Source organism: Tubulanus polymorphus, chromosome 4, assembly GCF_964204645.1.
Source record: "Tubulanus polymorphus chromosome 4, tnTubPoly1.2, whole genome shotgun sequence".
NCBI lineage: Eukaryota > Metazoa > Nemertea > Palaeonemertea > Tubulaniformes > Tubulanidae > Tubulanus > Tubulanus polymorphus.
In genome coordinates, this window is record NC_134028.1 from 23,470,286 (window position 1) to 23,496,478 (window position 26,193).

Below are 26,193 nucleotides of genomic sequence, written 5' to 3' on the forward strand. Positions count from 1 at the left end.
TTCACATTCTTGGCCGCAATGTGGCTGGACCTGCGGCGGGATGATTAAGATTCTATTACCTGCATTCGTTGCAAACACAAATCTATCCCTATTTGTTAATCAGTTTATGAAAAATAAATGACGTTCTATTCCAGTTACGTAACATAAAACTATTTTCGGAGTTTCGGATATCTTTTCGTTGGAATATTTGCAACTGGAAATCTGATCAAAATTGATAAGGACATTATGTGACAATTCAAAATTCAGCGGGATGTTTACACCTGATTGGCAAACGTAGAGTTCTTTATATTCAAGTTTATATTCAAGTTAACACAAATAAGAGAAGCGGATAATGAAGGTTTGTCTAACAGTCGTCTCTTCAACCGCAACTAAAATTATTGAAATTGATGCGGCGGGAAAAGAATACAAAATAAACGAACTGAATACGCAAAACAAGATATATTCTAGACACTTATATAGTTATTGGTTAATCTGCACATACTTGATAGACAGCGACTGCTTTATAATGATATAACATGAGAAATGTACATCGATTTCTTTACATTGTTATTTTACAAGAATTCTTTTGAGAACAAAGTCCCTTTAACCGTAACAATACAAGAGATCCTCAGTTTCTGGTTTCTCGTATTATGCTATTTATGGCCATTGACTCGTACGAAGTAAAACCGCGGTCCCGTATCGTTTAGATCGTGAAATTCAAAGTTCTACGACGACGGAACATATACAATTCGAAAGCGTTTACAAAATGAACCAGGGATTTGGTGATTAGCGCGAAGTCTCATTCTTGCGTTGTCACTAGAGTCGATGAAGCGACGAGCTTTCAAGCGATTCAATCGGATTTTTGGTCACGCGAATTTCCGTTCGCCGGTGAAAGCTCTATACTACTTTCTTACGGAAGCAATCACCTCGTCGACGTTGAGTGACACGCTTCATCCGAACGCTTATTCGACCTTTCCGTTGGAAAGCTCCTAATATTTATAAAGTGGTGTCTCCATCTGCTGTCAAACTGACCAATTCATCTTTCTCGGAGGAACGAGGGTCACCGTTTTCGCTTGTCATAGCGACTGGAGTAAGCGGAGCTGCTTGACTCGTGTTTTCAATGTTAGGTAGATTACGGCGTTGACTGTAATGTTGGTAAGCGCCAGCGGTCGAAGCCGTCTGCGATATTATTGACGAGCGTGTGAAATACGTTGAGCGCCTAGCGAAAAAGAATAATAGATAGACCTTTTTAATAACAAACAGATTAAACGTCTGAATTAGTTGTCTCGTCGAGGCAAATTATAGATTTAGGAGCTAAGATTTTTTACCCGTCGTTGAAGTATCGTCTGCGCCAACAACAGAAAAGATGAACAAATCCTTTTCTGAAATTTTCGTTCAATCCGGCGTATATGATCGGATTCATCGCGCTGTTGCAGTTAGCCATCAGGATGGAGCCGAACTGGAAGCTGACAAACCACGGCATAACCTGTAAGAGAAATCCAGAGAACGAAGTTAGAAATGATTTCCCGGAAGATTATCCGTCGATGGTAATAAGAAGATGATAAATATGCGTGAAAAATAAGTTACTTTATAACTTATTCGATATTTTATTCATTGGGCATGTGCCCTAAGTACTTGTATCTACATTTCTGCGTAGGATATAGGTGAACGTGTAAGAAAACTATCTTCCCCGCAAATCAGGAGTCCTATACAATCAGATGTATACGACTGCGAAATTTATAATAAAAAAAAATGATTCGAGACAATATTCGTAAAAAGATCCATCATCTTTTATCGTTGACTTCTCGATTTTGATAGAATTATCGTTATCGCAGTCAGCTGTTGTTTACACACAGACAACAGCGGGCGACAGACATTCATATTTGATATAGGAGAGAAGAGAGAATGCACGAACGAGTTAGCGATGACACCGATTAGAAGTCATGTATCAATGAGATGTGTTTACTCAGGCGCAGTTCTCCAGGTGATCTCGGCACCAATATCAGTCTCGCAGGGGCTAGCGAAGATTTGTAAATAATCCTACGTTCATTTTTTCGATAGTCGATCGTTCGCGGCGAGTATCTTGTTCAGCGTTTGTAATTCTGAGCTGGCAACGGGTCCATGTACCCTAATAAGTACTTTTCTCTAGAGACACGATGGATTTGTTCACTGACTCGCAAGACATCAAAGTGAGAATAACTCACTCTGCACTAGTGAGTAGGGGTCGGTTTTTAAACTGGTATTTCTGTAAAACCTTTAGTTAAACCTTAAGCTGTAAGCAAATTACCGAGGCAACTGTGGAGCTATCGTGGGTGCATAGTTACCACTTAGCTAAAAAAAAGTTTGTAGGGACAATCCCTTCTCTAAGATTTAAAAAAAAAGTTAGCGCCCAAATGGCCGCTTGCCGGTTCAGACTGGATTGAAAATTCCTTACACGAACCGGACTGAATCTTACGATGTAAATCAGTAAATTTGACCGACCACCAAACTATATCTGCTGTACTTCAAACCCGATGCTTCGTTCCTTCCTCTATTTCAAGATCAAACAGATGTTTCGATCAACAATACGCCCAATTTGCTCGTTATAGCCGGACAGTGCGGCCGACTTAATAGATGTGGAATCATCAGAATAGCAATTCTGGTGATTGTCTCACCTGCGATCCGTTGTCGGTACGATAAACACTGTAAACATACTGCACTTGAAATGGAACCCAACAAACCATGAACACCACCAGCAAAATGAATAACATCCGAAGTACCTGCAGTGCACAGCAAAAAAAAAACATTAAGACGGTGAGCGCATTGGAATTCTATTCAAAAATATATATCACTTGAATTGCTTAAAAGGCTCAAGAGGGAAGCTGAAAAGCTGATTAGTTTCATGGCTTTTCAGCAGAACTGTAAATGGGCATACTTAGCGTCTTAATCCTCGCCGGGAGAGTTACCGTTCAAAGGAATTTAACTCGTTGTTTAGGAATTCCTGGGGCATTCCAACAGAAATTGCCTGTTTGAGCAGCGAAATGAAAATCAAATTTTATCGTTGATTGGGCAAAATGCGGACAGCAAGTTATCTAATCTGTTACAGGTGTTTATTGCTGATGAGAGCTCGTAAATTCGCTAGAGCTTTCGGAAAAAATTGATGAAATTGATAAAAATAAACATGTTATTACGATTGGACGCATTACAGCTCATCCGTTCGGGTAAATTCCTGAAGGCTTAAAGGTCGACCGAAGCAGAAATTCCGAATTGGCTTACCTTTTTCAGGGAGCGCTGTTGGACCGATGCTTGGCCATTATTACCGGATGAACTGTTAGGAACAATTCGATTTCGTCGGTACATGATGATGGCAATGGTCAAGTACCCAATATGCATGGTGACCATGGGTAGCCAGTTGGCAACTGCGCACACGAATGTCCAATAGGCCTTTCGATAAAGCTGTCGCAGACGTGTGTACTCGCACAGAGTTTGAACATCGCACAGCATCCACGAGAAATCTTCGTTACAGAACTGCTCGAAGTGGTCTTTCCATTGCCGCTCTCGGTACTGATACGCCAGAAATGCGGGCACGCCCAGCGCTATGGACATGGCCCAAATGATGGAAATGATGACCGCGACGTTTCGCGGAGTTGACCGAGACTTCAACGGGAAAACAACGGCGAAGAAACGATCGCACGCTATTGCCGTCATTGTAAATATACTACAGCACATCGTCGTAACTGAAAAAGTAAGAAAAAGGAGAAAAAGTTATTTTTAGAACGTAATTTTTGTATGCTGGCGACGTGAAACAATAAATAATTTCTGGTATTATGATACTGTCGATAAATGGGAAACGTTAGGAATAAATGTATATAAATATGTAGTTTTTTCTCATGAGAACTATTCGGTCACTGTGTCGTCGTATCCAGTATATTGTACATGTTTGTACGACGCGCAGGCATCTGTGTATACGATGCAACGCTATCTATAAATCATGGAAGTTGCTCTTTGAATTACTTCAACAACGTCTTTCGTTTGTTGTTGAGAAAATCTACCGGGCGCATCATCGCGTACTACACACCGTCTCTTGGCTCCTTTAAATTCTTGATTTTATGTGCGAAAAGCTTGCGGTGAGTTGTAATCTCGAATTATAGGACCCAGTCCCGCAGTAACGGGATAAATTAATTGAAAATGAATCGATTTCGATGGAAATTTCTTACAGAATTCATTTCTTACAGGTCGATTTGCTTTGTAAAAAACAAAATAGCATTGATCATTCTGGAACTCCAGAACTCGTATCAACAATTGATTCTTTTTCTTCAGTCAGTCAACCCACTAGGTGGTGGTGTTGGTCAATACGACGAGTCTGTCCCTTATTAATGATATGCTCCAGCGCAGCGGCACGGTCGCATAAACTCAGCTCCTCGTGGTATACAAAAAATCATGTTTTTTCTGATACTATAGATAGGTTCTGCCTGGTAAAGCTTGTCTAGAATGAATAATTGTCGGGCGCGTATAAATGGCTCGGTCGGACGAGATAAAATAATTGGTAGATGACTTACCCCACGCCGACGGCAGCGTTTATAGTAGATAGTCAAAAAGTGTGCAACGGATAACTTATCCGGCGGCTTTGTGATGATACTTTAGTACGCGAAGGAAAGATAATTTGTTCCCATATCTTCAGGCGATTCCAGATATGTACTTATGACGACAGTTTGAGATATGATGCATTTCCTGTCATCTCACGTCATGAAATAGACTACTGCATATTTCAGATTTTTCTTTAGAATATCTGACGAGGATTTTGATGAATGACGATAGATTCTTAATGTCTATTATTTTGCGTGTGAGTTTAGCTATAAACGAACGATGATACGGAATTATCCCCAATTTTCGAATATTCTCAATTTCTGATTCCGACAGGCTTCGGTGATGCGGTCGTTAATCTGCGGTTCAACTTTCATTATGGATTCGGATTGCTATCGTATCGTCTCTAATTCACTTATGCAATTTCCACGACGACAATTGTCAAGCATCGGGAAATCGCGGTGCTTGAAGGCCGATGCTGAAAAAGTGGCGAGAAAATCTAACCAGAGCTCATACGTTCCGACTTCCTTTGCCTATTAGTATCCACAAAAAGCGAACCACTTTATGGTCGTTTTCGGCCTTTTGTTGCCAGTGGACAGAAGGTGATGGATGGCCCGCTATCTGTATCAATAACGCAGTTTATGACATGGAAAATAGCGCCTGCGCGGTGATCACTTGAAGAAGATCATTCCGCAGAAAGGATTTAGCGAACTGATTGATACGCGATTCACACATCGACGATATCGAAATTTCAAAAGTAGATAATTCACAAAGATTATATATGAGCTCGGTCGCTTCTCGTTCTCTTGAACAACGTAGTTATTTGATGAATCACGCATTTAAATCCGAGAGCTACACGGAAATAAACGAATGATTAATGCCGGTCCCCTTGGAAATTTCATCGAGGAATATGCAGAATTAGCTATAGTTATCGATATGCAATGAATCTGGTTGCAATACAATAAACCACTGAAGATAATGCATCGCTGCATTCCAGTCAAATATCATCAATATGTTTTAGATTACTTTTTTATCAACTCAATAGTTCTTCGCCATACATTCCACCTGATCGGCGACCTTTACAGGCCAGTTGCGCGAGGAAAGTGTGGGCGGGTTTGTTTTTTCACTTGGTTAGAACTAGACAGGGGTCAGGGGCCCTGTGAAAAAATTTCGAAGCTTTACTGCTGAAGTATCTGCCCTTAGCGATCCCCGACGATCTTAAGAAGATCAAGATAGAAATGATAGATTTGAAATACATGTATTATGTTGTAATACTCGTAAGTGTCAGGTCAATACTATCTTCAAATCTAAAAAGCAACTGAACTAATTTTTTTGCGGTGGGGCATCGAACCCTCTTGGTCCGCAATAGAAGCGGCCGCCGCGCACGTGATGGCATCATCCGAGTTCTGGTAACTTGCCAACATATGTAAAATCCATGCGTTCACGTCAACTGTGACGCTTTACTTCAATTAGCCGCTTTCGCGCTTGACAGCCAATAAAGACGAAGAACGTCACCTTCATAACCCCTACTTGTTGTCCGCAAATATGGCGTCCTTGCCTGGAGATAATTAGGTTATTTTTATGGAACCATACATTTTGGCAGTTCGTGCTACTTTTTTGTCATAGGAAAGTCAAAGCCAATTTCGGCAGCATTCTTGGATAGAATATAAGAGAAGATTTACGATAGAGCTACGACTACTGGTATAGCGTGCCTCCATGTCTCTCAATATTCCGAGAGGTGTAATTATGTAATATGAGCTCAGCCAGATTTACCATCGCAACGACCATCGTGTGGGTTAAATTATAAATGCGATTTACATTTTATTTCCATCAATTTTTGCTTAATATTTTCGCGCGACGCAATTTGAAAGGCTGTCAGTTGATGGATGAAATAGAGAAACTTCTGACATTAAACATGATATAGCATGTAGATAGCGGCATCGATAGCCCCACCAAGCGGAAATAACGTTCGCTACACTTAAACATTCTTATCCTAATCTGTTCGACCGGATAATAATACCGTCGTATAGTGCTCGAATCTTCACTTGAAAGCTTATCTGTATCTCTCCGACAACGGCGATATATTTTGTACACATAGTTTTGACGCCCAATAAAACAACTACAAAAGTATCTCCTATATATTTTTGATAACTATACTATACGTTGTTTGATAAGGGGTAGTGTGCGAGTCGATGTGCACTTCGTCATCACAATTGGCGTTTCAAATTACAATCCGTGTTCTTTTAATTAGATAGATTAGATTTCATAACTCTTATTTTCTATCAAATAGATTCTAATGTCTTTTTCATGAAATTCAATGGCATTTAGTAATAAATGGATGATCAATCATAGAATAAGACAGAAAATGGGGAAAAGCCCGCATCCAAAATGAAAAACGAGTTTTCGTGTACTACATGTATTTATCTCAACGGTTCCATTATATCCTAATCGGCATCTCCAGGAAAGGGCTAGACTGGTTGCCGGGCAATGCAATTCAATTCTCGATTTATTCAAATTCAAAATAACTTTATTGATCCTGAATGTTACATCATTTATATCATATAAATTCATGGGCGACAATATATCAAGCAATATACATACAATACGTTATTAATCAAGGAGTCAATAATCTTCCAAGTTAGTTTCTTGTTCACTATCAGCCAACAGCCCGCGAGTGCGGATGAAACTGCTCAGAGGGCATTCGCATAAATGACACGAAGACATCACGAGCGTTTACTGCGCAATACATCAGAATCGCATCTTACCCGTACATGATATGTCTTTTCTACTATATATCAAATCAGCCAGATTCCCATTCACCTTGTCGAACGAATGCGCGAGAGGTTAACAGACAGACGCATAATGCCGATATACAGATTGACTATCTTATTGAATTAGGCGAAAACCAAAGAGCTCCGTCTGTTGATTCATAGCTGATGGCCATAGGTTGTAGCGCAAAATACAGACATTTTCGATTTTTTGCCTTTAATGCCTTGAAGGATATAAAATGCAATGTGTCGTAAAATCATGAGATCGACCGGGAATCGAGGATAACACGTGAAAAAGATGATCGCTAAATTCTCGATAAACTTCATTGCTCGCGCCATATATTCTGTATTGTGAATATGAATTACCTTCCTCTTAGAAACTACCGTTACAACCTCAACATTTGAAATCCAATATCACCAGCCGACTTGAAATTCATCGGCTAATCTATCATACACACAATAACGTATAAAAAACGCAGCCTTCTACGAAGTTCGAATTAATCATCTGGACAATGAGAAGTAAACTAACGCAATAAGCAAACAATTAAACTGCGTTATCCATCAAAGAAGACAAACAATTTGGATGTTTGCATTTCGGAATAAGAACCGTTCAAAATATACATCGTTTAACAAGGAAGCAGTTAATCCTCTTATAGCTCAATGAAACGCTTACGTGACGGTTTTCCCTATAACCTTTTAGATTCACTCCATTTCGAAGACAATTCTTTTTCTCAATATGAAAGCATCTTTCGCCAGAGAGAAAGAATGTTAATATCAAACAACCTTCTCCCATTTCGAACCGATTAACGAGATTTCATCCCAGTTCGTTAAGTGATTTATGTCACGAATTTTCCGTGCAAATTCATCACGTGGAAATGTGGTACAATAATGATATTTTGCAGGAAAATCAAAATTGTTCTCTCGGTCTGTCTTGGCAAACACGACTCAATCATTTCAATGGGCCATTTATAGAGACAAACTCGATGTGTCTCTGCAAACCATATCATTTGTGCACCTCTCAACCATATATCTTCCTTCACGTGATTTCCCACAACAGTACTTAAAGCCATTAAGTGACTTAATCTTAAGCCAGGCCGTCGTATATAAACCTGATCTGTCACGTCGGTGGATGAGAACTCGTAGCTGTAGCCTTAACACGTACATCACGAAGCAATAGTTAAGGGAAAGTTATAAGCTTGTAGCTCATTATCTACCATCCGCCACATCGCATTATCGTTAAACATTGGTTTTAGCTTTCAAGTGTCGAAGTTTACCATCACAAATCTGAATTTTATGGACGCGAAACTCGTTATTCGAACCTAAACGACTGTTTACGAGGCTTAAAACAAATGGGATGATATCAATAAAATCACAGGTGGTTATGATGTATTACGGTTGTAATTCGGATCATTTATTTTACTGGAAATAATCGCGAAATGTGCCATTCACAACACACGCTCTATCCATCGACTATCGAGTTGTGTCACGTTTTGAATTTCGAAACTTCATTCATATTTTCTCCACAAACAGGTAATTTTCACGATTCTTAAGTCGCGATCACAAGGATACGATTTGGCCCGGGCCAAACTCGACCAAACCAGACCAGTGTAAAAATTTGGCCGGTGCCTTAGAGTGAGCTTTCAAATTTATCACTCGCTCGTTACTAAAATGCTATCGAAATAAGTTAGCATTCACAACCAGTTAGCATTCACACGCAATAATGAGACCCTTGCTTAATTTGGCTCGGACCTAGTGTGATGTTTTTGGCCGGTTCAACTTTGGCCCATGTCATCAGGCACGAATCCATTTGGCACCAGCGGTTGGCCCGGGTCATAAAAAGCTCGTATGATCGCGGCCTATATGGATTTAAACTTCCGAAAGTTTAGCCACATAGAAGAAAGCATTTTCATCTTGCACGTAGATCTACTTGTAGATTTTCCTTAAGATGCGTGTGTAATTGGTTGCACGTATCTTCCATTTTTTTACATTAGGCAATTCTATTCTTCCCTTGTCCCGTTATACGATACAAAAGCTCTCAGTGGTCTGTCAGAACCAGATTAACCATTGAAACAAATTGCTTGACAACTTCATCCCGAAGGCTGAAACAAAGATAGATGTGCTTTGAGTGAAGTGAGACAGTGGAAAACTTGATAATTGTTTTGACCAGTAATCAATGTAATATGTTTCGCCTCTCGTCTCTCCGTCGGTTAGATTTCGATTATGTCTAGCGGGCATCGACGTAATAAGAAAGATCCTGAGAATATTGGCAATATATGTATATTCGTAATATCTAACGGCGTTTGGAATGGCCAGAGATCATCTGGGGAAATGTGGCACCGCCTGGACAATCTAACGATTCGCATTTGCCGCTGCGAAAGAGAACTGTAGTCGTATAATGCATATACGACTTGTAAAAACTTCATCCCATCAATCTAACGAAGCGAGAAGGTAAAGTATGGAGCTCCTCTCGTGGGATAGCCGAACAAGTGTTCGTTGACAAACGTCACGGAGTTGGGGCGCATTAGATAAATTAAGATGACACGTCTGCACACAACTGCTCGCAGACGACAGAAACTCTCTCCGAGATCATCGACCAGACGTCAGCAGACGAGTATCACGACAACATGGCTTTAAATCGGCAAACGCGACACGACAAACGTTACTTAAGGTCAAATTGCACCTTGGTGTATTTTTCTTTTCGTTTTAATCGACTGTTAATCGGAATTTAGAGCAGTAATGCGGGATTTGGTCGAACACAAATTCACAAACATGCGCCATTTCGCTTAAACATCGCTTGAGAATGTTATAAAATTGCGCGCTTACGCACGAAATACTATTGGACTATTTTCATCGTGGGCAAAGTTCCAACATTTCGATATTCACTTGTCAGAGTGCCATACGTAATTGATGACTCCAGTTTAGATAAAATTGATACATAGCTACTAAATCGAATTCAACTTCGATTTCTATACTATACAGTGACATCCCGATAATATCTTTTGCGAATCGAATTAGAAATGTAGAGTAGTGTTCACGCCAGACTCAGTATTCGTCAAACGGTACCGCAACCATAGGAAAAACCACGTTTAACAATGAACGTTAATTGAAGAATTCTCTCTTAAGATATTGCTATCACTTGAATTCAGTGAGCGAGGTGCAAGACGTAATGACTTCTGAGATAAAACCCCACCGCTTTTCGACGAAGCCGTGATCTAACTTTTAAATCTGTGGGCGCTCAGTGGGAATAGTCCACCACGGTATAGAAATATACCCTGCAACAGATTGTAAAAAAATCTTTCCTAGTAATTCGGAAACAGGCATCAGGTGACAGACAAATCCGTTGGTTAATTCAGGCTTGCACTGACGTATTCACGAACCTGCTTGGGTTTTATCTGATATATTCGGGTCCAAATTTCCTAATTTAACGATCGATTCTGTCTCGTCGTGTCATGAAACTGTCGAAATCGATCGCTTTTCGCAAAGACCTAGTGTGACAGGTGCGCGACGCCAATTTAAAGCTCACCGATGCGATCGCTGATAGGATAACAAAATGTAGGAATATTAACATGAAATTCGTATCTGATCCGAGATGTAGCTGCGCCACGGTATAACAAGTGATTTATTGGATTCGGTTTCCCGAGGCACCCAGCAAATAAACAACTACATAACGCCCCTCGTGTTTTACGAGAAGGCCGAATTTTCCGCACTCGCCACCAGTGGCTCGAAGTATATCCGGTAGTTATTGACATGTTTGCAATGTCAGGCGATGAAAACGAAACAGAAGAGGAAATAATCTCTTATTCAGCGTCCTGTCATCTGATATGTTAATTCCCTGGAAAGCTGGACAACTTTGATTCAGTCGAAAACTTAGAGCAGATTACGCAACGGTTCATGCTGGATTCGAGTATCAGCTATTTTGAACGTCCGAATATTGACATTCACACACGCTTAGAAGCTTCGATCCTTTGGAGTCACTTAACGGAGGTTTCTTTATTACATGGGTCGTGCATTGATCGATGATCTAGCATTTTCTTGCCATCTTTCACGGAACACGGGTTTTTTATTGTTTCTACTAATACCACGGTTGTTTCGCCATCGTTTTTGATGAGGCGAGCTGAAATGATAAAGCTAAAGGATTCTCGTTTGGTCTGGCCGAATCCCCTTTAATGTCAACGTTGTGTTGTAATTAGGTACATGTTTTGTATGCATGATTTACGGCTGGTAAATGACAAATTACCGGCCAATGAGGTCAAATCTACCGATAAAAAGGGACACGATGTAGGCTGTCATCATCATCAATATATGTTAGTATCCGTCGAAAATTGCCTGGTCGGTATCGATAATTCCAAATCGATGCCACGAAAATGGATCAAAACAATTTACATGTATAAAGTTATGCGTAGTTATGTGTATGTTTATGATCACATGCAGGTGGAAAACCGATGGAAAATGTAAACTTTACAAGACTTTATCAGCGCCTGATGACTTGTGTGTATGCAGTATTCTTACGTAACAGCCTGAACGATTACTAATATTTCCCAGTAATGACCGACCAAGCCGATTCAGTAATGACCAAAGGTCCAGATGAATTCGATTTTGTCGATGCAAATCTATTGAATTAGGTTACTGAGATTTGAAGCTCAGACGAGTCACTGGATGATGTCCTTTGGGTGAGCACGTTCCGCATCTGGGAAATTGTTAAATCGTCGAAATGTTTGTTGTTCGGTCGGCGAAAAAAACGAACTTAACATTCATAGTTCGTTTAGCTGTTCCGAAGTACCACCTGTGCATGGTTTACCTCGAACTCCCGCGAATAAAATATCCTTTAAACGTCTGGATATACAAAGGGTGCTGCAAAAGCCCCCGATAACGTTTTATGTTTACTATTATCTTATCTGCCTTTGTTGTTTGTAGCGAACGGATTGCCAGGTAAGTATAGTGTTCTCGTTGTAAATTGGACCCGACTGATAAAAAATGTAACACGCCGCACCGGTATCGAGATGGGTTTATTTCGACTTGTAACTTGTTTAAAGCAACGCGTAGTAAGAAACATATACAAACTAAAACTAGCTTCTCGCCGAACGGGATGAGGGCCACTTAACACGGTAAACCTTTCCTTGGTTTTCCGTCACCACAAGATTGATCCGGCGTAGAAATGTTTGCTGGCGATACTCACATCTATCAGAACATCAACTTTATCCAAAACAAAGACTCCGTCCCAATCAATGTCAATAGTAGACGCATCTATCATTCAAGTCAAGTTCCTCGATATTTTCTTTAAACGGATAACAAAGCTTCAGCAATTGATTCAGACACATCAACAACTGATTATTTTGGCCAACCAACGAGCAGAAAATACGACTGTCTAGAAAAGTCTAGATCAGTTATATCAATGGAGTCACATCCGTAACAAACTGGCGTGACCAAAAATATTTCACATTTCCACATTAATTTGGTATCGGTTTTTTCTGTCGGCTAGGTTTTCTTGGAAGGGATTATACGGAAGAAAATTCCAGTGACACTCTTAACGTCGTTATCAACAGGACGAAACTGCAATAATCGAGATTTAACGAGTTAGAGAATGAAACTAATGCCACGAGGCTATCGAGATGCATCGGAAATCTATCAGTCATCGCTCGTATGCAAATTGATTTCTCTTTCTGAGATAAAAAAAGAAATCAAGCGGATGTTTCTCGAATCGTCCGTTTCGGAGTCGATGACGAAAGTCGACGGAATACAACAGTACCCACAGTTACGATGAGGCGACGTGACCCGAGCCGAATAAGTATGATTGATGTATACTTGGTCAGTATGAAAACATCACAATCCTCGTATGGAATACGTGAGCGTTCGCGGGTCCATTATCCACATTAGCATATCTATTATGAATGGTTATTTCCTTTCCAACCGTCTCGTAAATACCCGGAGTCGCCTTCAGTAAGAAACCAGATATACGAAGTCAGATAAAAACGCAATTGATAACGCGATTCCTGTGGTAATTGCGATAGTTTCATACGACTGGGCACATGCAATATCAACTAGATAGTTTAGTGAAGAAACTAAGCGGCATTTCAGGTTTTCGATGAAAAATGCAATGGATAACATTCCCCTGCTGATAAGAACACGTTCGCCCTATAGGAAATGTTGTCTTATCGTGAAATATTACAGCATAAGATGCGTTAAGTAGCACGGGGGGAATCGATAGCAAGTACAATCGTTTATGATATTAATTTTACGGCCCACTGGGTAATTTTCTTTTTATGGACATACCAGACTTGAGTGGTCATAAGTGATTTCTGTTGGCTTATACAGCTGGAGCCCAATTTTCTGTGAATTCACTCCGCAAGCATTTACCTCTACGCTCTAACATTATTACGTGGCTTTTATATATAACGGCTTTCGCCATGTGTCACGTTATTATATCGTAAACATTCCAATCGGCCCGATACGGTTCCAGAATATTCATTCGTTGTCGCATGTCATCGGGGATTCCAGCATCGAAATGACAACTTTTCAACTAGGATTTGCGAATAAAACAGTTTGCGTCGACGTAAACGTATCGAGGGCTGTTACGAACTATTTCATGACATACACAGCAACTCAATTACCTTTATTGAAATGCGCTGCACGGTCGTAAAAAAGCGTCTGGCACGTCTACAATGATTGGCCCTGTTCGTTCTCGTTCAAAAATGCGTTTCCGTCGAGATAAATCCGTCTTACGTGACACCTTACACTCAGTAACATCGATAAGACTTTCTGTCACGTGTATATTATCACATTAAGTGATTTAAAAAAAACAACGCCATTTAAACATTTTATTCGCTTGCCAGGGTTTGGTTCCTCCCACCGAAGCTCACGCCCATACAAAGCACCAAACCCTTGGCAATCTGTTTCGAAGACTTCTTCTTCTTTGTCCAAATGACCCCTGTTCCATGAAACACCACGGACACCGCGGGACATAAAACTTGAAAATTACGTCATCATACCACCTATACGAACTACCGCTACTATCGATTGAATGATTCATCTGCCATTGAAAGTTTTAATAAGCTTTTTTTAACGAAATTCCGACTTGAACCCGTCCCGATTTTAAACCAAGACAATTACTTCCTAGAATAAATAGAATTAAATTCCGAGACTACTGGGTCGCATAACAGGTTCATCGGATTAAGTAAATATTCAAGGATTTTCCGTACGGTTCTCGGCGTTCTAATCAAATTTGACGAGTTCTAATCAGAATTGTGAGTTTACACAATATGGAGCCGATGCAAATCATGAGCTATTCTCTACACAGTGTGTCACGATATTTGAAGATCTGAATGCAATCAACGAAGTGATCGCGGGTATTATTTTGGATGGATTAAGATTCTTGATGCATGCTGCACACGTGGATAATGAATCAACAACCAGACGAGTAAATTAGGTTAAGCGACCGGAATAAAATGACATTTATGGCGGCATGCTGTGTACCAGGAAGTGACGCCATTTCGTGTACGGGTCACATCTACCATGGTTTCTATCGCAAATATCGCCTTAAATACAACTTGAATAGAAGAGAAGTCCAATCGAAGAAACAAATTTGACTATGGTCCCAGATATCTGACCAAGTCTACAGACCGGATTGACTGGGTTCAAATCGGTTACCTTTTATAACATTACAAGAGTAATTTCTGAAAGAGATTTCCAGCGATTTGTTTGAATTATTTGTCAAAAATACAAGACCACGATTCATATATAATTCTATCTTTTTGAAGTTGTTTTGCAATTAAAAGTTCTAAATTTGCATCGGCAACTCTAGACGTCTTTTTTCAGTCAGTAAGACCTTATTCCAGTCAGGTGGTGTTGGTCACGACCCGGAGTTTTTTTCTCATCTCCCGCCGCATCGCTGTCGCAAGAAAAGATTGCCTGGTGAAGTTTTAGAAACCATGCTTACTAACGGCACCTTACCAGCTTAGAATAACAGTTGCTAATCGGTTTTTGGAATTTGCGAAAAGCTTTTTAGCTGCTGGAAATAAGATTTTCGCTGGGGAAAAATGACCTACAGAAAGTGCATCCGAAGACACAGATATCGATTCAAACAAAGTGCGCTGCAGGCATACTGTGAAGAACTCATTTTTTTCTCAGAATTGCAGTCTTTTTCCTGTAGTTAACTTGATTAGTTCTGTCAACTAAACATACTTTTTGTTTTTTTTGAGACAGGAGACATTTAAATGGGCGTTGACTGAATATACTGGCAACTCAATCAGTACATACACCGTCTAATGAATCAGGTATAAAATGGAATGATTGTTTTTCTGTATTCCGTGTCATTGAAAGCAGACGGTAAATGTTTATATGTGTCGTTTTGAATGATAAGAAGAGCGATCAGACATCGTCGTTGCTGTAAAACCTGCTACCTGTGCAAGCAGACATCGCAAACAATCTCATCACCAAAGCATTTCGTTTCTTTTTAAGCTTTCTCGATCAAAAGGACATCAAGTATTCAGTATGACTTGAGTACGACGGGTTTTCTCTCGGCGAAGTGAATGCGTGCACAACCGTTCTACGTAATTACCGAGGATAATTCGAAAGCAACACGCAGAAAAACTTCCACCATAAAGAAAATTGTCAATTTCGGCACCGTCTCTCGTTAACTAACACCATACATGATTTATATCGCACAGGTTGCGAAATGAACAAGTTTTAAAAATACTATAATGAACAACCGTGCTACCCTACTACCCTAATCGCGCCGGCGCAGAAATTGAATGTGATTAGTCTTGTCATTTACGAAACCAATAGAGACTCCGAGAAATTAATAGCAGGTGATAGTGATATCATTAATTATATCCGTTCGTTCATACATCTTCAGGCACTTGAACAGTAGACGACTCAAATAGTGAGCGTTGCAAAACGTGCTTTGATAAAGACATTTTATGGTAATGAATATATCTTACTTATAGCAAGAGGCCACACAAGGTTCCATCAGAATATAGGTTACGATAAAAAGTAGGATTTTTTCATATTCATGAACGCATCTAAAGATATTCAAATGACAGATTTAACTACGATATTTTAGCCGTCTAATATACGTTTCTCATTTATTCATTCAAGTCGGATTATATCTGTCGGCATGTATAATTTATTGCGGATTTAGTTTAACGCTATGAAATGGTAATATCGCGCGATATATTATTCTTACACACGTGGATATATAGACTGGGCGGTATAGGTGAAAAGTGAGACGGTCTAGTGACGAGTATGTCTACATTCTGTCCACCTTATGAATCCGATCGAGCAAAGATGACAGAAGTTGAACAGACAGACGCTTCTTGCCTCCGGGCGTTCATATTAGGTGTCGCGACGAGTCAGGTACGATATCGAACGCCTGACTCGACGATGGCACACGGAAACGTGACTTCAAGATATCGCCAAACGGTTTGCCCTCTCGATTTGCGATGTGGCAATTGGGATAAGTATCTTCGCCATCGACTGCACTCGCAAAGCCGCACGGCCGAAATGGCCATAATTAAACCACGTCCGTGATTGCCTGAGACATTCAAGTGACCAATTTGGATAATAAGAGCCACTGCTGATGGACGTAGACGCTACGTGGCGATTATCAACAGGCACCCTGAGCTCACAGGCTTCACCGAGTGGATTTACGAACAATTAAGTCTGCACTGAAACTGTTCAAGTGAGAATTAATGATTGAGCCGTCTAGCATTCGTCTAATATCGAATGTTGGGAAATTCGCATTTCGTCGATGTCTGTCAGGCTGACAATCTCTACAATGTAAATGATTTGATTCCAGGGTTAGATGTTTGACAACACTTTAAATGTATATATATATATATATATATGTACCTTGATATCTCTTTGTTTTAGGACTTATACCTCATACAATCTTACATTGGCGATATCCGCATTACCAAAACTATATATCCCTTCCACCAGCAGGACGGGTAGAAATCGCTAAATTACAGTGACGTCACCGAGGTAAAACATTTTTGAGTGCACATTGAAAAATACTGATCCTCTTCGGACATACTATATTCAGGTCATGTATGATCTGATTTGATCGACGCCTTGACTTACTACTTGAACAGTAGCGTAATTAAACATTTCGATCCTCGCCACCGTCAACCGATAGTAAGATTGGACCGATTAGCACAAAGGATTCGAATCCAATAAAGCCGCCAGAAGTGATGAGACTCGCCTATGAAGTATACGGTACTATACAAAAGTGCAGCGATGATTAAGAAGTTAAAATCTTGACGTAATTAACAACATCGATGAAGAACATGCTGTTAAGGAAATGTTTACCATGTTTACTCGATAATCCCGATGTTGTTGCGAGTGGAATCACTCAAAATGAGTCAGTTTGTTTAAAGTTTACCGATACTGTTGGTTTTAAGTAATGACCTACGCTATTGCAATTGAGAGCAAATTATTTACTGGAAATCTTCACTGCTTTTAGGTTCTTATACCAAATTGTCCTTCGATCATCGAGTCCAAGGGTCATCTCGCAAAGTCATTAACCATCGGCATAGCTTTGAGATCCAATCACTCCAATTATATATTTCCACTATACGGCGAGACCTCGGTTATTGATAAGTCTGCAACAACAAGTATGTGAGTTCAACAGCATCCTTAGTAACGTTCGCTCAGACCGGTGTAATGAAGATCAAACGATCAAAAGAAGTCTGCGCTTACTTTTTTAACAAGACGTCTTGCCATTCTCTCAAGCCGACAAAAGCCGACATTATTTACACGGACGATAACTAGTAACGATACTTACTTCGTTTTAGTCCGGGAAAGTCGTTTGTACGGCTTATTGCTTCTCATCATTCACGTCACAGCACAAAACAAATATACAATATCAGATTGGAGATAATCTCATTGGGACCTGAAGTGCCAGAGGGACCAAAACCGAGATAGATCGTCATGCAAACAGTGAACTGCAATCATTTCACATCAAATTGCAGGACTTATCGTTTTCATAACGAAGTTTTTCCGAGCATGAAATTTGCTTATATCGAATTCATTTATTCATCAATTCCAACCGTATACGAATGAACATACAGCTAGATTATATACAATCTACATTTATGGTAATCATTCTATTTCATTAGAAACATTGCGAGATTTGAGTTCTGCAAAATCAGAGATGGAACGTTTCTCGAAAATGCGAGGGAATTGATATAGAAATATTTGATCCTCGTTATTAACTTTCACTCATTCGCCCTGGGGGAATTCATTCTTATTGAAGATAGTGGAAAGAAATGAAACCAGTCTCATATTTGCAAACTCCGAAGATTCTCTGCGATATTGCTGCATTTGCAATTTGATCCCTCCGAAACAAAGAGATCTGTCGTGAGAATGATTTTATAACGTTTACTCCCCGACGATTCGTGAACTTCAGCCGTTTAGAATTTTCCTAAAAGAATCCCACGTTGAAACGATCGACGAACACAATCGGGCAGTTTTTCGAATCAACCCGATGAACTAATAATGAAACGTATCGGCGCATTTTGGTTGTTACATTATGAATGCGGGATTAATGTCTACAAGGCGTGTAATCTTCCGAGGGATGCCCCATCAATCAGAACACACACCGTCGTCACGAACAAACCCGATCCAGAGGAGTCCTATTCCCACTATTAACGTCAGTACTCGATACTTCCTGGACGAGGGGGTCAGGTAGACGTTTACATTTCCGGCGCATATATTTCACTGTAAATCGAGCTATTTCGTCACGTGACTGTCGCTAGATTGACGTCACTAGCGACGGTCGTTTTAGACTTCAAACGCACCACACTTAATCAATTTTAGTTGTCGTTTCATTGTTCGAATAAAGCCGGATTCTTTTTTCAAGAGATGAGAATTTCCAAAAGCGAGGAACAAGTCTAATGAAGCATCCGTCTGTTTTTATCTTCTGTCGTTTATCGATGCCAGCACTGATATCCCCTTGCACAGAAGTCGCGTTGAATTCCTCGTCGATTAAACTTGAAGGCATCAAAAATAATTAAAAATGAACGTAAAAACGCAGAAAAAATGAACAAGCGAACTTCTAAATTCGGCCAGGGCGGATTTAGAGGGTGTTCTCGGAGGTCCAGACACCTACCTTCTCGTTGAGATTGTCCTTTTCGTTAAGACAGAGATCATTAAAACCCGTAAATTTGATATGGTCTTCCTCTCGTAAATTGGAAACTTTCGAATGTATTCCTTCAAAAAAAAAACTTGATACCGAGGTAGGAACCAAAATAGAGGCCTTTTCCTAGGCAGCTTTATTCGAGAAATGCCTTTTCTTTTCTTCTCAACCCCACCTTACAATTTCCCAGATCTGGCCCCGATTTGGTCTGAAGTAAGAGGGCATTTTGCTTCGAACGTCTTATAGAAGATGGATATCTTAATCACTTTCTATAAAATGCATTCTGGTCTTCATTTGAAGGTAAAATAGCTAGATCGATTACAAGCACTTGACATCGGTAAACCTCACAGTATAGCGAACGCGGCAAACCTTACTGTATTGAGAACGCGGCAAACCTCACTGTATAGAGAACGCGGCAAACCTCACTGTATAGAAAACGCGGCAAACCTCACTGTATAGCGAACGCGGCAAACCTCACTGTATAGCGAACGCGGCAAACCTCACTGTATAGAGAACGCGGCAAATCTCACTGTATAGAGAACGCGGCAAACCTCACTGTATAGAGAACGCGGCAAACCTCACTGTATAGAAAACGCGGCAAACCTCACTGTATAGCGAACGCGGCAAACCTCACTGTATAGCGAACGCGGCAAACCTCACTGTATAGAGAACGCGGCAAACCTCACTGTATAGAGAACGCGGCAAACCTCACTGTATAGCGAACGCGGCAAACCTCACTGTATAGAGAACGCGGCAAACCTCACTGTATAGAAAACGCGGCAAACCTCACTGTATAGCGAACGCGGCAAACCTCACTGTATAGAGAACGCGGCAAACCTCACTGTATAGAGAACACGGCAAACCTCACTGTATAGAGAACGCGGCAAACCTCACTGTATAGAGAACACGGCAAACCTCACTGTATAGAGAACGCGGCAAACCTCACTGTATAGAGAACACGGCAAACCTCACTATATAGAGAACGCGGCAAACCTCACTGTATAGAGAACACGGCAAACCTCACTGTATAGAGAACACGGCAAACCTCACTGTATAGAGAACGCGGCAAACCTCACTGTATAGAGAACGCGGCAAACCTCACTGTATAGAGAACACGGCAAACCTCACTGTATAGAGAACACGGCAAACCTCGCTGTATAGAGAACACGGCAAACCTCACTATATAGAGAACGCGGCAAACCTCACTGTATAGCGAACGCGGCAAACCTCACTGTATAGAGAACACGGCAAACCTCACTGTATAGAGAACACGGCAAACCTCGCTGTATTGAGAACACGGCAAACCTCACTGTATAGAGAACGCGGCAAACCTCACTGTATTGAGAACGCGGCAAACCTCACTGTATAGCGAACGCGGCAAACCTCACTGTATAGAGAACGCGGCAAACCTCACTATATAGAGAACGCGGCAAACCTCACTGTATAGAGAACACGGCAAACCTCACTATATAGAGAACGCGGCAAACCTCACTATATATAGAACGCGGCAAACCTCACTGTATTGAGAACGCGGCAAACCTCCCTACATAGAGAACGCGGCAAACCTCCAGTTCGTCGACCAGAAAAAGAGTAACGTCAAAGCGGAACGTTTAGTCGAAGATGAATCACATATTAATGGTTAAAGTTTCCGATGCACGAAAACAACACAACTGAAGAATAACTGCTCGAGTCTTGAGTTTCAGCACAGTAAATCGTCAGGATATTATAAGCTTAAACATCCGATTTTATGGGAACTAGAAATTCCATTGCTAGCCGTAAATATGCCGTCACTTCAGTACTGGCTTTTGATGACATCGTAAAATTCGGACGGATGGCAATTTACGGTATTGCTTTTATAGTCTTCCCGGTGGACTTAATGATTCCATATATCAAATAGTTGGCGAAAAGTATCTCGGAATACTTTATTTTCCGTTCGATTTAATTCTAAGCAAAAAACCTGTTAAAGTAAATGCGACTCACCTTGAATAAACGGGTACATCTTACAAATGGCCGCTCCTAGGTACCAAGTATGGGTTACTCCTTCTACCATTTGGACCCACATCGGGCAGCACGACATGAGGAAATCAGCTACGGCCAGATTAGCTATGTAAATGTTAGTCGTACTTTTCATGTGTTTATTGAAGACGACCACACAAATGACGGCAATATTTCCGAAAAAGGCTACGATTATGATGACGACATAAACGATAATTTTCAAAGCGATTTCCCAGGTCGGGATATCGGCCGGTTTTGTATATTTTATTTCGGACAGATTATACGTCGGTGAACAGCCTTCTCGCGCTAATGCCAACAAGTCCAGGTTAGAAGTGTTACAAGTAGCCATCGTTTTAATGTTTCTTAATAAAATCCCACTAATAAACAAACGTTAACGCACGCTTTATCGTTCAAACCGTAGTCGTCCATTGAAGTACATAGCTGTATGTTGCTCCATCGATATCACAGAAAATCTGCCCATTAATTCAATCTATGAAATCCTTTATCGAAATTCTTATCGTCTTGTTTTTAATAAAACGTTTTATGCTTTTTATCGTCTCTGGCAAATCATTTTTTTTCGCAATAATTTCATAGCGTCGTTCGATAAATCATCACGTCGAAAATTCATAAATTCTCGATCGTCTTCGGACCTCTTTCGCCGAGTCGAGGAATAGCTGCAGATCACAAAGCGATTTACACTTATATAGCGACGGAACGCGCTCATCTAGAAACACGGCATTAGCGCCATCATAATCGTTCACTGGTTGCCTAATCGGTCAAAACATCGCAAATATGTCCCCTCTTCTGAAATCCGAACTTCTCGATTCGACTAATTCTCCCCGGGAATGGGAACCGAGCCTGGACCGTGTGTAAGACCGAGCACCGTCAGAGCGTCTGGAGCGATAACTGTTGGAAGAAAAATATCAGCAACGGACGGCAGCTCTCACTCGCCTGCGTGATCCGCACGCGTTCACTGACAAGAGCGCGCTCTCTTACAATTTCACTCGCCACTTACTTAACCCCACAATTTAACCTTATAATTTAGATTTTCCCTGGACGACATTTTGCCGTTTGAAGACATCACAGTGTATGTTAGCCATTGTGGTTTGACCATTTTTGTACTTTATGTCCATCGCACACGTCGCAGGGAAACAGGAAAACACGGAATCACAGAAACACGGAATCGGATATGTTCAACCTCAGAAATATTGTTTTCCGAATCATGTGTGTATAGTGTGCGTTTGGCTTTAGGTTGACCTTGGCAAAACTTTTGGGTTTCGGAAGTTAAGTGGATTTGCGGTAGTAACGAAAGATAATCATAAGGCACAAACAATAGTGCCGCATAATTTCATACTTTTATACATCGAGTCACGAACGTAATCTAGTATTAATCAATTTTCGAATATAAAAATTGTCGTCACTGGCATTAGCTTGAAAAACAACAAAAAGCAATTTCATCGCAACGATTACTCTTGAGACCGTGTTTATCAGATCAACAACTATCCAATCTAGGAGATCGATTTTCTCTAAACTGAATTCTCATACAATGAATTAGAATTGAATAGGTATTCGGAAACTAGACCTGTCTGCGCGAAAAAGATCTCGCGTTTGTTTTATTCAGAATGAAATATCCAGATGGAAATAATGTTCATAGGTTATTATTCAATAGTTCATAGGTTGCATTTAGATATGATGATAAACGAGTCTCGTATTCAAAATTAGAATTAGTTTGATCCATTAAATCATTTGCAATCCCAATTTCCATTCTCCCAAACATAGGCAATTTTGTTCTCTTTTTTTCACTATGAATATGCCTTCTGGGGGACGGAGTCGAACGCGTTTTAGACATTCAAAAGAATTTTCGTGGCTAAAAATGAACGCGTTTTCCTGGAATCGAAGCGCCTCTGAAACACTGGTTAGATAAACACAATTAATCGTTTATCATTGACAAATGGCGATCGCATTGCAGTTTAAATACTGTGCTAAAAGTGTCCCTTAATGAGACGAGGGTATAGTGCCTGCAACGTAAACATAGACAATGTATAGTCCTTTACGTGGAATATGTAACCAAAGATTTGCACTGACACTTAAAAGTGTGCTTTTCTTCGATAAATATTAACTATTAATAGAGCGATAATCATAACGGCGAATTCTACGTTCAGGTTGTCAGTTGAAGACTTTTTACTTAACAAGAAAAGCAAATGTCGTCTATTCATCTGAAGACCTCGTCTGACGCACGCATTGTTTCATGTAGCCAAAGCACTTGAACTGCCCTAGCAACTAGTTATTTCGTCGAAAGGCCAATAAAATGTTCACCTTGAACTTACGATCAGATTTCCTCAAATTATCTAATATTTTATGAACATTAATGTCGCATATGATTAATGAAAATTCGTTTTCTGAATTTTGGCATAAGAAATTTTCATTCAATAATAATAAAATGTTTACAGCGCGTTGACATCGACTTGACAGACTTATCACGCGAATAAATCATGGCTCAAAAACAATTTTGATACGTGTTATCGTGTAGTGAAATCTTTCATTCGTATCCCTTATATAATCCCTATATACCGCAGTCTTCATATAACGAAGGCGGAAATACCAGCCGATGGTGTCGTCACAGCAGAGAGGATGGATCAAACTTGTTGGTACAAGTGACGCGTAAGCCGGAATCGTAGGTCGTCGACTATGGAGAGGTCGTGGAAATCCGGACACAAATCTGGTCCATATCAAACATTTGAGCCGCTGTCTGAATCTGCTCGAATATGAATTACCGGATTGCCGATGACACGCGTATTACTAAGGCTTATATGGCTGATTCTTAAACGCGTCAAGTCGAGTACAAGATGATTCTTTTTACTGAATATGGGCAGAACAGCCGAATTCCATTATCACAAAAAATATGAACTGCTGTCTGTAGCAAATAGACTGAATAAATGAAAAATCTTAAAAATCAACTGAGGCAAGTTGCTCATAATAATGATAATTATAATAGTAATGATAATACAATAATATACTAATATGTGTCTTATATAGTGCTAAATCCATCGAAGCTGCTCAGAGCGCTTAAGTTGGTTGGAGTTAGCTGTGGACAAATGCTTCAACTTCAACTACTGTTACTGGCATATTTGTTACCATTATTCGAGCAACCATGACCTCTGGCGCTACCAAGAATAAGTATTAACTACAGGAGTTTGATCGGAACTCAAACACCAAAATGACTTTATTCTTGGATCTTGTTGATCTTTTTGATATTGAAATAACGACAAACTTCCCTATTATTGATTTGATGATTGATTTTTAGATTCAACTATACTTATTTGGTTTTTCCTATTTACAATACATTAAAGACGATTTGTTATGCACCTCAAGACCTTCCCCTACCCGGGAGTGCGCTCATGGATACAATTCACTTTGAGGACCTCTGTTATCAAGCTTGTGTACTCTGGCTACTTTGTCCTTGTTTCTAGATTATTGCGCAGCTTACGTTTCGTCTCGTTTGACGATGATTTCACCAGACACTGGACCCGTGTATATAATACTTGTGACATTTATACCCGGTTTTTCTGCTGCTTCGGAACCGACGCCGGCGCGAATCGAAACCTCTCACAGGCTAATGACAGTTTATCTCTGCAACAAGTAGGATTTCGATACTATCATCATCTGCTGTCCACATCATTCGAAGAGACAAACCGAAACAAAGAGCTCGTGATAGGATAAAAAGTATTGATAACTCTCGAAAATCTACAAAGTACATGATGCTGAACTTAATCCGTTGACGGCAGAAGCTTAGTTTAGTTTAGTTTATTTGACGAACCCATCAATTAGATACAAGCAAGTTGCAAAGAAACAATATGAGCACGTCAGGGGTACACAAAATACTAAGGATTGTCAAAGTTGAACCCCTGCTGCATAGATGAATACAAATTCTAAAGTACAAAAAGCGGAAGAATGAGCGACAGTGACGAGGGTCTAGCAGTGACTATGATGATATCAAAAATAAAGAAGTATAAGTTGAGACATACATCTTGCTTACTTCAGGTGATAACAAGAAAGGAGGTTGAGTGTGGTTAATGCAGTTTTTGTGAGAAAGCTTCGCTGGAACCGAAAGCTATATCAACAGTGATTGTTTTATTCTAGTATGTGAAAGGCTGATTAAGGAATCGAAAAAAAGGCTAGCCGGAAACCGCTGCTCGCGAAAACCAGCCTTTTTCTTATTCGTAAGTCCTGTGGTGGAAAGTTAAGCCCGTGACAGACTAGACGAATCGGTTTCTGATTGATGATTACTCCATCAGATGATTACTCCAAGCACGAACCAAGCATGCTAGATAGTATGACCGCGAGTTTTTAATCAGGGATTATTAATTTAGCTCAGTCTATCACCTGCAACGAATAAATTCAGTTACAATATGCTATGATTGATTTTAGTTCTAATAAATAGATTCGTTTGTCATCTGTTAAATTCTGTATAATAGTGGGTTTTAAACTTAAACCGTGAATGCTTCGTCGAAGAAATTCGCCTAGTCTGTCACGAGCTTTACTGTGACGTGGTTGTGTGTTTGTGTGTGTTGATGAAATTTAGCCGTTAGTAACGAGTGACATTTTTTGTGATTTCTTGTTTTAATTGACACGAATTACGAGTCGCGCGCGCGCTCGGATTTTAAGTCGTCCATGAAACTACAGCCGCGGTAAATATCGGTTGATGATGTTAATTATCCCCCGTGTACGCCTAGGCTGATTAATAACAATTTGTCG

At 40.2% G+C, this 26,193-nt stretch overlaps 1 protein-coding gene across 2 annotated transcripts; it reads right to left on the reverse strand.

The window, feature by feature from the left end:
* Window positions 1–431: 431 nt before the first annotated feature.
* Window positions 432–21,903, reverse strand: LOC141904178 (substance-P receptor-like). Of its 2 annotated transcripts, none has more exons than XM_074792724.1 (5): window positions 21,424–21,903; window positions 3,235–3,695; window positions 2,634–2,738; window positions 1,308–1,465; window positions 432–1,198 (listed from the first exon to the last, which is right to left on the reverse strand). In XM_074792724.1, exons 1-5 carry the CDS (start codon window positions 21,785–21,787, stop codon window positions 976–978), a joined length of 1,311 nt encoding a protein of 436 aa, XP_074648825.1. In that variant the 5' UTR covers window positions 21,788–21,903; the 3' UTR covers window positions 432–975. The 2 variants fall into 2 exon arrangements, with proteins under 2 accessions (XP_074648825.1, XP_074648826.1); XM_074792725.1 differs by having other exon boundaries at window positions 1,045–1,224.
* Between the last annotated feature and the right edge of the window lie 4,290 nt (window positions 21,904–26,193).